Source organism: Coregonus lavaretus (genome assembly GCF_964263955.1).
Source record: "Coregonus lavaretus genome assembly, chromosome: 23".
Lineage (NCBI taxonomy): Eukaryota > Metazoa > Chordata > Actinopteri > Salmoniformes > Salmonidae > Coregonus > Coregonus lavaretus.
In genome coordinates this window covers 11996945-12011567 of record NC_140010.1, presented here as the reverse complement: position 1 = coordinate 12011567, position 14623 = coordinate 11996945, and the positions used below count along the sequence as shown (strand labels likewise).

At 45.7% G+C, this 14623-nt stretch overlaps 1 protein-coding gene across 1 annotated transcript; it reads left to right on the top strand.

The window, feature by feature from the left end:
- The first annotated feature begins 431 nt into the window (after positions 1-431).
- LOC311098712 (angiopoietin-related protein 1-like) lies at positions 432-6772 on the top strand. Its single transcript, XM_084139250.1, has 5 exons — positions 432-571; positions 2210-3079; positions 4281-4474; positions 5683-5953; positions 6082-6772. The coding sequence occupies exons 2-5, from the start codon at positions 2278-2280 to the stop codon at positions 6267-6269; spliced, it is 1455 nt and encodes a 484-aa protein (XP_083995376.1). The 5' UTR covers positions 432-571; positions 2210-2277; the 3' UTR covers positions 6270-6772.
- Positions 6773-14623: the final 7851 nt, after the last annotated feature.

Sequence of the window (14623 nt, the reverse complement as noted above, 5' to 3'; positions counted from 1 at the left end):
CCACACATTGAACATTTAAGCCTGACTGAGAGAGAGTTTGTGTGAGTGAGACATATTCCATGCGCTAAGCTGCGACGGCAAGAGTGAGTATGTGTGTGTGATCCTGAGCGGGTGTAAGTGTCATCATCACACACACCAATTCCAGGTACCCAGGCTTCGTGGATTTGGCTCTTTTCTTTTTTTCTTTCCCTCCTTCCTTTCTTCCTTTCATTAGCAATTGAAACATTTTAGTAGGAGGAGTTCTGATATTCTTTAGGAGCACTATGACATCAGTGGTAGTAGGCAGGACAACCTCCCACTCCAGAGGGAAAAACTTACCATCCACCCAGGCTTGCTCAAACTTTCTGGACCAGCCTCCATCCTACTGTGGGTGTGTGTGTATGCACGTATGTTTGTGAGGCCAGAGAGAGAGAGACAGAGAGACCAGTACTAAGAAGGCAGGAGAGTGAAGAACATGCAGCTATACAGGAGCCACAACTGAGACTGAGACATCGGCCCCCACAAGCCTCTGACAAGCACCAGCAGAAGAAAACGACGTTGAGACGCACAGGCTGTCTTCACACAGCTACAGGTGTGTACACACTTCTCTTTCCTGTGGCCCATCCTGTCCGGTCTGTCTTTTCTTCAACTTTGTTCAACAGTGTTCTCCTCAATGGCAATTTCCAGTTACGGTATTGTTCAATCTAGAGATAGTTTGTAGATCTTATCTGTCATCCCCATGGGTTACATGGTCGTTTATTTTCTGTGATTGCCAAATTGGGGTCTATTATATTTAAGTCATTTATTTTTTAGAAATGTCATTACAAAGGGCTTGTAATTTAATTTATCTATCCTAATACACTCCTGTGCAAATTTGTTTCTATTTATTACCTCTTTAGTAGCTGCTTTTAAAGGTGTATTAACTGTTATCAATGGTTTATTAACTTACAAACGTCAGCCATTAGACAGACACTAGGTAGGGGAAAAAGACTGAGTAAACATCCCCCCTGGGCCTGCCAGTGAATGGACAGACACATTTCAGTCACAGCAGAACAGCCAGTGACCCACTGGCACTGGAGGTCATTCACCCCAAAGACTGGCACTGTCCTCTGCTAGCCTACTGTAGGACAGTCACTGCAAAGTTTGACCTGTCTGGATGCAAACCGCCCCATTAATATTGATGAGCTATTGGTCTGGCTCTGCCTGAGTAGGAAAATGTACTTTGGATAGTTTTTTTAGTTTTTTATAAGTCAATTAAAAATGTAATGCTCTGACTGTGGCTGACTTGATGAAGACCAGCAGGTCTAGGGTGTTAGCGACAGAGACATATAGCAGTAATAACACACTATTAGATTAATAGTCCTGTGATTCTCATTCTGAGCCTTTTGTGTAAACATTGTCACTTATCTGAGTAGGTAATTGGGGTTTGGGACTAACTTTTAAGAAGGGTCAATCACTGAAGCCAAATTATTGAGAGAGATTATGAATGAGTGTTTTTGCTAAAAGAAGGAGAGAGAGAGAGAGAGAGAGAGAGAGAGAGAGAGAGAGAGAGAGAGAGAGAGAGAGAGAGAGAGAGAGAGAGAGAAGACAGAGAGAGCTGATGGCTTATGCTCAAGACCCAAGTCTCAAATTCTAATATCACTTTCTAAATCTCTCCTCCTCCAACTTTCCTCAAAACTATTCTCCATCTGTTAGTCTGTATTTGGGTGTTTTCAATTTGATTTGTCTGAAAGCCTGACACAAAGGAAATTAATGGATTTCCAGTGCTGTACTGGTAATGATAAATAACACTAAATCAATAGTGCATAAATAAAGAAAATGTTATGTTGTCTACTGCTCAAAGTCAGGCAGTAAAACAATGTTTCCCTCTCTTGATAAAGGGAACAATTTTGCCACCACAGCCGTAATGGGAACAATTTCCCTCCACATAATAATAATAATAATACAAAGGTTTTATATAGCCCTTTTCTAAAATCTAAGCTACAGCCTGGACGCTTTTGGAGAAGCTTGAGTAAGCAGGGGAGATGAGAACAGGAGCTAACCAAACACACCCAGAGACGTGATATAGCCTGGTTAGGGGCAGTAGCATGAAGGAACACCCAAGAGTAAATGAACTGAAGCCAGAATTGGAGCTATGATAACATATTTCTACATGCCTACTCTGCAGTGCACACACCACTGCTAAGAATTCAACCACATATTGACCCGCTCTCCCCTGTCTGTGTTTTAGGTGCACCAGTGACACAGCCATCAGCTGTAGAGGAGCGGAAGAAGAGAAGAGGAACCAAGAGACTGACCATGGGGTCCAGAGCTTTGTGCCTGTTTGTCCTGCTTGGGCTGTCTGTCTGGAGCAGCAGTGAGGGCCTCAGATCCCCCATCCTGACCCGGAGACGGAGGGCCCCAGAAGACAAAGGAGAACCACCCAAAAAGTGCTCATACACCTTCCTGGTCCCTGAGCAGAAGATCACTGGGCCCATCTGCGCCAGCCGGGGCCTACACACGGACAAGGATCGCGTGACCCGCCTGGACATGGCGGCAGTAAGGGACCTGCTCTCCAAACAGAGACGGGAGATGGACACCCTGAAGCTTGTGGTGGACGTGGATGGGAACATGGTGAATGAGATGAAGCTGCTGAGGAAGGAGAGCAGGAACATGAACTCCAGGGTGACCCAGCTCTACATGCAGCTGCTTCATGAGATCATCAGGAAGAGAGACAACTCTCTGGAGCTGGCTCAGCTGGAGGGACGCATTCTCAATGCCACAGCAGAGTCCCTACGTCTGGCCGCCCGCTACCGTGACCTGGAGGTCCACTATGCCACGCTCTCTGCCGTGGTCAACAACCAGTCGGTTTTGATTGGTGCCCTGGAGGAGCGCTGTCTGCAGGTGTACGGCCGGCGGCAGGAGCAGCCTCCTCAGGGCCCACCGCTGGTGCAGGTGGTGCCGGAGAACATACCGGTTAGCATCCCAAGGTTCACCAATGAGATCCAGAGGGACCATGGCCGGGCGTTCCCCAGAGACAGGGGCTCCCGAGCGGGGCCGGCACCCACAGGAGGCACCCTGGAGCTCCGGAAGGCTCCGCAGGGCAACTTCAGTGCAGAGGGTGAGGCAACTGATTGATTAAGTAATTTGATAGATTGGTTGGTTGGTGGGTTGGGTGGTTGGTTGGTGGGATGGGTGTCTGGGTGGTTGGTTGGTACCAAGGGTAAAACATAGAGGTATTTCTAAATGAACCTCACAACCACAGACCAATGGGTGTATGAATGGAATAACAGCAGGTTAATTTTCTTCTTAGACTGAGTTTTTTAATGAAACATTTGCATATTCAGCTGGAACTAGGTTTGGTGCTGCTCCTCGATGGAAATAAAAATGTTGTCATGTTTGAAATCAGAAGAAAGAAGAGAGAAAGGAAAAGCCTGTGTGATTTTACTCATCAACCGAAATTCCTGACACATTTAGATCGTCCTGGGTGGCCCAAGAATAATAAAGCCTGTGGGATTTGAAGGCAGTTCTGTATGAAAGTGAACCCTCTCCAGGACTGCTCCTTCTCATGCTAAGCATGGACAGAAGCCAGGCTGGAATGACATGGTTTCCTTCCCCTAACCGCAAAGTAGCAGCACTTCTGGTTTACTTCACCATCGCTTGCTGAGACTAATACAGACTAACACAGTAGCTATCCTCCTCTATAAACTAGGAAAAGATTCATCTCACATTAAACAAACTCCCCACTGGGCAAAATTGGTTGAATCAACGTTGTTTCCCCGTCATTTCAAGAAAAATATTCAAGGTGATGATTGAACTTGCAAAAAGTCATCAACGTAAAGGAATTTAGTATTTTTATCCACCCAAAGTTGAACCTAAATCCTGGTGAAATGTTTTGATTGATTTCACGTTGAATTCACGTTAATTGACAACTCAACCAAATGAAAATCAGAACTAGACATTGAAATGACATCTGTGCCCAGTGGGTCACTGTTTTTAACTGTCCACATCTTCTCTAAGACAAATGTATAACAAATGAACTGTAGATAAGAGGTCAACTATAATCAATGGGTTCTAAACAAACTCACTGGTTTAACTGCCTACATCTGGTTTGTGATGAAAAGTCTGTAACAGATACATCCCTCCATCTCTCCCTCTGTTCCTCCATCTCTTCCCCCATCCCTCCATCTCTTCCCCCATCCCTCCATCTCTTCCCCCATCCCTCCATCTCTTCCCCCATCCCTCCATCTCTTCCCCCATCCCTCCATCTCTTCCCTCATCCCTCCATCTCTGTATCTCTCCCTCCATCCGTCCTGCCGCAGGTCCTTTCAGGGACTGTCTCCAGGTGCAGGAGGCTGGCCATGGCACCAGCGGTATGTACCTGCTGAAACCTGACGAGGCAGAGAGGCCCATGCAGGTGTGGTGTGAGCAGGGCCTGGACAACGGAGGCTGGACCGTCATTCAGAGCAGGAGGGACGGCTCCATCAACTTCTTCAGGAACTGGGACGCCTACAAGGTGATGATGACAAAGACACCTCTGTCTGTCCAACCGCTTCTTCCAAAACCGTTAAGCCAGAGACAACAATGGTGCCGTTATATGACCTATCCAAAGGAACTTGTCTGGTCTGGTGTCTCAGGATCCTTTCCAAGGCCTGGACAACTCGTGTTTTCACTTATAATATAATGTGTGTGTCAGCGTATTCATGCTGAAGATATTTAGTTTCGAGATCGACATTATGAAACATAGGAAGACCCAGTAGGAAGGTATGTTCCACCGCTCAATCATCAACATTTGCGTTCCAAACCAACACAGCTCTGCTAGCTACATCCATCCAGTACATCTTAAGGATTAACTGTATCTGAGTTGGCCTTGCTTCTTGCTTAGTGATTTGATTCAGTGTTCCATATAGCTCTGCCAGGCTAGCTAGCGTATGTTTAACTGGAACTTAATCACTCTCCTCGACATTGATTCACAACCATTCATCTATCACCCACCACCAATCCACCACATATAAACACATACGCATGCATGCACACACGAACACACCACACACACACACACACACACACACACACACACACACACACACACACACACACACACACACACACACACACACATAGCACCAATGGAGGCCCAGGACAAAACCCCTCCAGATCATACATCATCATTCCCGGCTGGACTATTTAATCCGCAATCAGAAACCAAATCAGACCACAGCCATTTAGTGTTGAAGTGCTCTGAGAAGAACAGCCGGATACATATTGGTCCTGGTTTTTCAACACACACAAGGGGGCCAGTATCATCACCATTAGCAGGGATTCCAACTGTTGTTTGGGGTTGAAAGATGAACAATGAAAGCCCCCATTTCTAAGAATGATGCTTATTATTTTCCAGTATGGATTCCACAATGTCTTTAGTTTCATCTGTATAGCCTATTTTAATTACAGTACAGTAATTCAATGCAAAGTGAACTCTCTGATTTGAATATCAAATGATTGTTTGTCTTATACATTATTATGGCCAAAGAAGACTAAAACTCACTTGCAGGAGAATCAAAAAGTAAATTAGATGATTGGCTAAGATTAGTGCTCTTGTCTTCCAAAAGTACTTTTTGACAAAAGTTGATTTACAATATTCCTTATTTTAACATTCCTCTTTTTAAACCACTGTGACTACAAAACCAACTACTCATTTTTTATCTCTGTCCCCTCCTTTCTCAGAATGGATTTGGCAACATAGACGGTGAGTACTGGCTGGGGCTGCTTGGGATCTACAACTTAGGGAAGCAGTCTGACTACAGACTTCTAGTGGAGCTGGAGGACTGGGTGGGGAAGAAGGTGTATGCTGAGTACAGCAGCTTTCACCTGGAGCCTGAGAGCGAGGGCTACCGCCTGAGGCTGGGTACCTATCAGGGAAACGCTGGTGACTCACTCAGCAGCCACAACGGCAAGCAGTTTACCACACTGGACCAAGACAAGGACGCCTTCTCAGGTGGGTCAATCAATCAACTGATATGCTGTTGGCTAAAAACCTAAGACATCAAGTAGGTCCTTAAGAACACATATGAGCCAAACTCAATGGTTATCTTTTAATGGACTATTCATATTCTCTCTATGCAGGTAACTGTGCACACTTCCATAAGGGAGGCTGGTGGTACAACTCCTGTGGCCAGGCCAATCTGAACGGTGTTTGGTACAACGGCGGGGTCTACCGCAGTAAGTTTCAGGACGGAATCTTCTGGGCGGACTACGGCGGAGGATTCTACTCTATGAAGGGAGTCCGCATGATGATCAGACGCATAGACTGAGACTAGAGAGGGAGAACCACGACCATCCTAACCCTCAACCAACACATGTACAGTACTGCCTATCTCAAACCCACTCACAGACATTGACTACAAACATTGTGTGACCTCATTGTGTGAGGTGGCAAAGTATTTCACAATTTGCAGGCAGACGACAGGTTTATCCTGCAGGCCTAGAGACCCTCAGCACTTCCTTTAGAAACTACTAATGTCTAGGCATCACTGGCAGCACTAGAATTAGAGCAAGGAGTACCAGACATATCAGTTACCATGAAGAAGAAATCAAAACAACTGACCTATGGTATGGCATTGATACTGTATATCCATGATAGACACTAGAGGTAAAATGTTGCCAATTTTAGAGGTGTGTAAATATCTTTAGTTGTAATAACATCTTATGTAAGCATTCAATCTACTTTGTTCCAACTTCTCCATCTTGTGATGCTTTATGATTTATGTCCCTTAGATATTTTTTATATGTTTGAAATAAACCAGGCGCCAAGGTGAAAACATTGGGTTTTCTATTCACTATATTTGTGCATCATGCATCATGTATTGCGCTTTCACAGCTGACTTATGTACTCCAGGCTGTGTGGATGTTTTTCTCATTTTGCTGTTGATAACATTTCAATACGAGCCAGAGTCAAAACAACTATTAATGAAAAAAAGAAAAGGAATTACGGTTTGTTTTGCGTGGTTTTGGAGACTTAAAAAATGCAGACGAAGCAGAGAGTTAGTGAGCGGCATCGGAACAGCCAACGAGAAACACATTGCTGAAAGCCATACAGGACAGAGAGAAGGGAAGAAGAGAGAGAGGGGGAGAAAATGAGAGGGGGAGAGAAGGAGGGGGGAGAGGGAAAGAGAAAGAAAAGGGGGAGAGAGGGGGAGGGGGGGAACTGGGATGGAATCTGTCCAAATTTCCAAGTTATCTTTTTTTCCTTTTTCCTTTACAGAGAAATGTACATTCTTTCCATACAAAAGTGCTTGGGCTGTATGTTTTTGAATATTTTTCACTGAAAAAGTCATGACTCCCTGTGGTCTGTAATCACCAGTAGAACAGGCTGTATCTGGAGGGAAACCGATCCCAGAAGAGGAGACCAGCGGGTTCCTCTGACTGATTGGTCTGCAACACACAGCACGCTACATACACATCCATCTCACAAAACATGAAAGTCAATGGTAATTAATAAAAGGGACTGAAATAAAACGTATTATCATGAATTTTGATGCTGTCTGAACAGCCCATTATCAACATGAAAACGTCATCCTGGCACGTTTTAGAAAAAAAGGTCAAATGTCACAGTAGCTGACGTTTTTCTCAATACATTGCATTCAATAGGAAAAAATGAGTGTCACAGGGTCAAGGTTTATGTCAATACATTGCAGTCAATGTGAAAAGACAAGCGTCAACCAATTTAATCTTATGTCAATACATTGCAGACAATTGGAAAAGATCAGTGTCACAAGGTTGATGCCTAAGTGAATACATCACGTTCAATGGGGGGAAGATTAACATCACAATATGGATGCATAGAGAAAGACATCACAGACATGACACCCTCTCCTCTCTCTCTCTCTCTCTCTCCTCTCTCTCTCCTCTATCTCTTTCTCAGACAGACAGACAGACAGACAGACAGGCATATCCACTCACAGACAGACAGGCAGGTAGCTGGCAGGCAGGCAGGCAGACAGACAAACTCTAAACTCAACCCTAAACCTAACCCTAACCCTAGCTTCATGCCACTACATGGCAGAAAAGTAGGCCCCACTTGAAGCCTGACCTTGAGTTAATGTGCTTTTGAGTGACATCGGCAGAACGGTTGAGGCTAGAAACAAAATGTACGCATGGGATCATTCAACAGACACTCCCGATGAATGCAAGCCTTAACTCGTCACAGTGAAAACTTGGTCCCACAGAGAACAAGGCTGTTCTTCTATAGAAAAGCATTACCTACAGCCCTCACATAACCCATGACGCCCCCGTTGACTGCGATTGAGCTAGCTAACCGTCTTTGCACACAACCAATCGTGACCTTATAGAGATGCCCTGTGTTGAGGTTCAGCTTCCTGTGGCAACAGGAAGTGTCTTAATTCATCCTCAACATGGTCCTTCATTCTCTCCCTGCAGTTACACAAAAACACTGTTGTCCAACAATTGCAACATTTACCTGGAGTGTCACGATCGTCATACACAGTGGACCAATGCGCAGCGTGATTTGCGAACATACTTATTTATTAGAGTACCACACGAACAAAACGATACGTGACGTCCTTGGTAACAGACACTAACCATACACGGAACAAGATCCCACAACACACTGTGGAAAACAGGCTGCCTAAGTATGGTTCCCAATCAGAGACAACAAGCAACAGCTGATACTCGTTGCCTCTGATTGAGAACCACCCCGGCCAACACAGAAACACATGAGCTAGATAATCAGCCTAGAACCCAAAACACATAGAAACAACACACCCCGGCTCAACATAACGGAGTCCCAGAGCCAGGGCGTGACAGTACCCCCCCCAAAGGCGCGGACTGCGACCGCGCCAAACATAAACCGAACAGGGGAGGGCCGGGTGGGCATTCCTCCTCGGAGGCGGTTCCGGCTCCGGGCTTGACCACCACCCTCCGTAGCGCCCCTGGTCCGGTCTGGCCCCGCTGGCTGGAGCTGGACTGGACATCGGTGGAGCGGATTGCTTAGGCTCCGATGTGGAGCAGCTGACCGGTACCTGACCAGGCACCGGTGACCCAGGCACGGGCTGTGCCGGACTGACGACGCGCACCACAGGCTTAGTGCGGGGAGCAGGAACGGGCCGGACCGGGCTGACGACGCACACCACAGGCTTGGTGAGGGGAGCAGGGACGGGCCGAACCGGGCTGACGATGCGCACTACAGGCTTGGTGCGGGGAGCAGGAACAGGCCGGGCCGGGCTGGCGACGCGCACCATTGGCTTGGTGCGGGGAGCAGGAACAGGCCGGGCCGGGCTGGCGACGCGCACCATTGGCTTGGTGCGGGGAGCAGGAACAGGCCGGGCCGGGCTGGCGACGCGCACCATTGGCTTGGTGCGGGTAGCAGGAACAGGCCGGGCCGGGCTGGCGACGCGCACCATTGGCTTGGTGCGGGGAGCAGGAACAGGCCGGGCCGGGCTGGCGACGCGCACCATTGGCTTGGTGCGGGGAGCAGGAACAGGCCGGGCCGGGCTGGCGACGCGCACCATAGGCTTGGTGCGAGGGACAGGAACAGGCCGGACCGCACTGGGAACACACACCACTGGCCTTACCCGGGAATCAGGAACGGGCCGGACCGGACTGGCAACACACCTCAGTACCTCTCGCCGTGCCTCTACATTCTCCTTCCCTCTACTCGCCAATGGCTCCCGTAACCCGGTGGCCTTCTCTCCTCGTCCACTAACTCGCCCCTTATCTGCCTCCAGCAGTCCCGTCGTCCACGGTGTGAGCCCCCCCCTAAAAATTTATTGGGTTCGTCTCTCCCCCGTGGCTATGGCCTCCATGGCTCTCACCAGACACTCCAGCCTCTGCTCCCGTCCAACCTCTCTCCTCCTCACGCGGCTTGACCCAGTCGAGGTGGATATCCGCTAGAGTTACCTCTGGCGTTGGCTCCTGGACACGCTGCTTGACCCAGTCGAAGTGGATATCCGCTAGAGTTACCTCTGGCGTTGGCTCCTGGACACGCTGCTTGGTCCAGTTTTGGTGGGATCTTCTGTCACGATCGTCATACACAGTGGACCAATGCGCAGCGTGATTTGCGAACATACTTATTTATTAGAGTACCGCACGAACAAAACAACAAAACGATACGTGACGTCCTTGGTAACAGACACTAACCATACATGGAACAATATCCCACAACACACTGTGGAAAACAGGCTGCCTAAGTATGGTTCCCAATCAGAGACAACAAGCAACAGCTGATACTCGTTGCCTCTGATTGAGAACCACCCCGGCCAACAAAGAAACACATGAGCTAGATAATCAGCCTAGAACCCAAAACACATAGAAACAACACACCCTGGCTCAACATAACGGAGTCCCAGAGCCAGGGCGTGACATGGAGCTAACACTGCAGATAGCAATACTGGGTGATTTGAAAAGTCATAGTCAATCGATCAATAATATAATAATACTTTTAGCAAAAAAATGTATCTTTAATTTAAAATCTGTGGAAACTATGAGAATAGAAAGGTTCAGAACTTTTGTGAAACATCACAGCACAGTTGAAAAATATATGGCAAATAGAAATCCAATATGGATGGTGTTAAGAGATAGATGGGAGGAGTTGAATGGAGCTGAAGGGTGGGACTAATAACAACAAGATAACAAATGTAAAATATACTGTGTCTGTATAATGTATATAGGTTCAGAACTTTTGTGAAACAGCACAGTTAAAAATATATGGCATAGAAATCAAACTGGATGGACATCAGATATAGATGGGAGAGGTTGAGGGTAGAGGAAGGACAGGACTAAAAACAAACAAAATATAACTATTGTAAAATAGATTGTGTCCGTAAAATGTACAATAGTGTGTATAAGCTGGAAGTAGAAGCCTAAGTGTTGTTGTTCATTAGTTTACTCCAATTAGGGGAGGGGTGGTAATATATATAATGTATATATATATATAAATGTATGTATATGTATGTATGTATGTATGTATGTATGTATGTATGTATGTATGTATGTATGTATGTATGTATATGTGTATATGTATGTATATGTGGGTATGTATGTGTATGTATATATACATAAATATATTTGCAAAAATATATATATGAGGGATTGGAAATTATGCAGACAATTATAATAATAAAACAAACAAAAATAACACTGTCTTCCATCCTTTGTAGAAAGGTCAATTCTTAACGTAAAGATTTGCATTGTTAAGGAGTGTCCCCAGGAGGCCGTACATTGATTTTCAGCTTCCTGCGATTACAGAAAGTGACTTAATTGGGGTTCATATGGGCGGTTTCGAAGGGTTAAAAAGGTTTATTCTTCCCAAATTGTACATATTTGTGACCGGGGGACCCAGCCTATGAAATGTGAAGTCAATAGACCCAAAAGCATTTTTGACCTCAATTGAACACAATGGTCTTGCAGTTCTAGAAACTAAGAGCCTTCTTGAATGAATTCTGAAGAGGATATTGGTCACATTTTTTTTATTCACTTGAAACTTCAAACTATCTGTGTCTGTCTGCATGTCTGCATGTCTGCCTGTCTGCCTGTCTGCCTGCCTGCCTGCCTGCATGTATGTGTCTGTTTGTCTCTCTGTGTGTCTGTCTGCATGTCTGTGTCTGTTTGTCGGAGCATGTCTGTTTGTGGGAGGGAGAGAGAGGGAGAGAGAGAGATGAGAGGAGGGGGAGGCAGGGAAAGAATGGAGGGGGGAGGAGAGAGAGAAAAGGGGGAGAGTGAGGAAAGGGGAGAGAGAGAGAGAGAGGGAGGGGGTGAAGGAGGGGTGGGGAGAGAGAGGAGGGAGAGGGAGGAGGGAGAGGGAGAGAGAGATGAGTGGAGGTGGAGGGAGGGAAAGAAGGAGGGAGAGAGAATGGAGAGTCTAGGAGGGAGGGAGAGAGAAGGGGGATAGTGAGCGATGGGGAGAGAGGGGAGAGAGAGACGGAGAGGGTGAAAGAGGAGGAGAGGGGGTGAATGAAGGGGAGAGAAAGAAGAGGTAGAGCGTGAGAGAGACACAGACATGAGATAAACGAGATAAACGTCAACCCTGTGACACTCATCTTTTCCCATTGACTGCAATGTATTGAGAAATACATCAACCCTGTGACACTCATCTTTTCCCATTGACTGCAATGTATTGAGAAATACATCAACCCTGTGACACTCATCTTTTCCCATTGACTGCAATGTATTGAGAAATACACCAACCCTGTGACACTTATCTTTTCCCATTGACTGCAATGTATTGAGAAATACGTCAACCCTGTGACAGTAATCTTTTCCCATTGACTGTAATGTATTGAGAAAAACATCAGCTACTGTGACATTTTACCTTTTTGCTAAAATGTGCCAGGATTACATATTCCTATGATATCATGTTGGTCTCAAGAATCATTGATACATGATATTATATAAGTACTATACACTACAGCCAGAGACTAAACCACAGCAGTCGGCACACGCCCAGTCATCAGGGTTTAATATAAAAGTGACATAAAGAAACCAGTTGGAATAAACCAAACAAAACTATTTTTACTGTTTTACTGACTTGTTTATAAAACTGAGTCAATTTAACATACTCACACACAAAAACTATTAGAACAATTACTGAGACCTTAAAAGACCATTGGAACAGTTGACTTAAGACACTTTGCTTGTAATGGGTAAAATCTAAACAATTCAGCAGCTTAACAAGGGAGACAACTAGGGAGTGGACGACTAAGAGAGGTCATCCAAGGGCATTCTCTTTATGTGAGAAAATGAAAAATGGTCAGAGTTCTATATGTATTAGCAGATTGAGAATTAGTATGAGATTTTCTGTCCCTCAACTGATTTGCATGGCTTGAGTCTTTTTGTGAGCCGTGTGCTATGTTATGGTACAGTGGGGAACAGAGAAAGAGTTTTCCACCGGAGGCCTGAGGTACATTCTTTACAGATTCTCTAATATTTGCATTGGATGGCGCTGGGGCCTCTCCTAAAGGTGTGTAACTATGTATGAAGGAGGGTGGTGGAGAGAGATGGACCGACCACATAGAACTCTTTCTGCAGCTGTTAAAATGTTCCGATCCTACACTCCTATTAAAATCACTGTATTACATTTGTATGTGTGTGGGTGTGTGCTCACGTCCACCATTTATGTAAAACACATTCAGTGGATCCACCCTGAGTCTTCCCGTCACTCTGTCTGCACTATAAACCCTCAAACTTTACATAGCCAGTTAGCCACACACCTGCCGCCCTCCGCCAGAGAGCCACCAATGCAGGAGCTGGAAGGGAGAAGGTGAGATCTTTGGCCCCAGTGAGGAGACCACACTCAGGCACTGGCCACAGCCTGGCTCTGGGGACAGCTGGTGGTCCTCTGTGGGATCATCAGGGGTGAAAGGAGTCTTTGACCACCATGACGGCGCTAAACTCGGAAGACTTTTGGAAAAAATTAGTGGAACCTTCAACCACCAGGTTCCTGGTGACGACAATTGCTCAGAGAGACATCCACTGTTGGGAATCTCCATAGAGATCCATTTATCTATCCCTACCAACGCAGTCCTCAAACTTGTCACAGCACACCCACAACCAGCTAATTATATTAACCAGGGATGCAAAACCCTACAGATGGGAAGAAAATAACCCTGAATGAAAATAGAACCATTTAGCTAATAGAGCTCATGTCTGTCTGGAGTCTGAACTGAGCCAGCTGAGTTGTGTAACTCCTCCACTAAGACATAAAGCTTTAAAATTGATAGTCAACCAGTGAGAGCTGTAAAGTCTCACTGGATCAAAGGCAGCTGGAGGAATTTACCTCTCTCACTCAAATAACTCTAAAACGCGGTATGATATTTCAGTGAGACGTGAAACACAGGAGCCTTTGCCAAGGCTTAATTACATTTATTTTAATAGCACACAAGAGCAAATCTGAGCACAGCAAACGAATCCAAGGATAACAAATAAAAGAGAGACGTGAGCCGTGAAAAGAGCTGTACTCTTCTCTTAAAGCCATGTTTCGGCTGCAGTTTAGCAGGTATTTAGTCTATTAGACATCTATTAGCTGTCCTTCAGAGGATATCAGCTGTCAGCAAGAGCTTTCCACAGTCCCTATGTCCTTAAACAGAGGTATTGTGTTTGCTCCCTCATCAGCCAAAGCGTGGCATGCATTTGTAGATCATTCTAGATAGATACATAGATTTTTTCTCTCTTTTTGCCAATTCCCCTGGTAATAGACCCAATACTGCCCTCCTGCTCAGAGCTCAGCTGATTTTATGGCCTAGTTAAGTCTGAAAAACAACATTGAGGGCCTTATGGGCCAGCCCTGGCCTGGAGAGGAAAACTCATGAGCTAATGTGTTGTATTAGGGGTTAGGCTACTGCTGCTGCTGGAGCTGAAAGAAAAGGGAACAGCACCAAAGGGTTTAGGAGGAAGTGATATTATGGTAAACTGAAATCTCCACCCAGTGCACATATTCATCCAACCACATTGGAACCCTTCAATCTAAATTATATGATATAATATTCTAAACCCAACACAAAAAAAAGCTGTGGGAGAGTATTTCTAGATGCAATATTGTTCATTTAAAATCTTCAACAAAGAGATAGTTCTTGAAGTTTTGTATTGGGAGCAACTGAGCATCTCTTAGCAAAGTCATGAAGGGGAATCAACATTACCCTACCGGTAATATTTT

What these genes read in the sequence shown, in the direction of transcription:
- LOC311098712 (XM_084139250.1), top strand. Translation starts at nt 2,278, where the DNA reads ATGGGGTCCAGAGCTTTGTGCCTGTTTGTCCTGCTTGGGCTGTCTGTC. An exon ending in GGGCAACTTCAGTGCAGAGG is followed by an intron (nt 3,080 to 4,280) that starts GTGAGGCAACTG and finishes GTCCTGCCGCAG; the next exon opens with GTCCTTTCAGGGACTGTCTC. An exon ending in GGAACTGGGACGCCTACAAG is followed by an intron (nt 4,475 to 5,682) that starts GTGATGATGACA and finishes CTCCTTTCTCAG; the next exon opens with AATGGATTTGGCAACATAGA.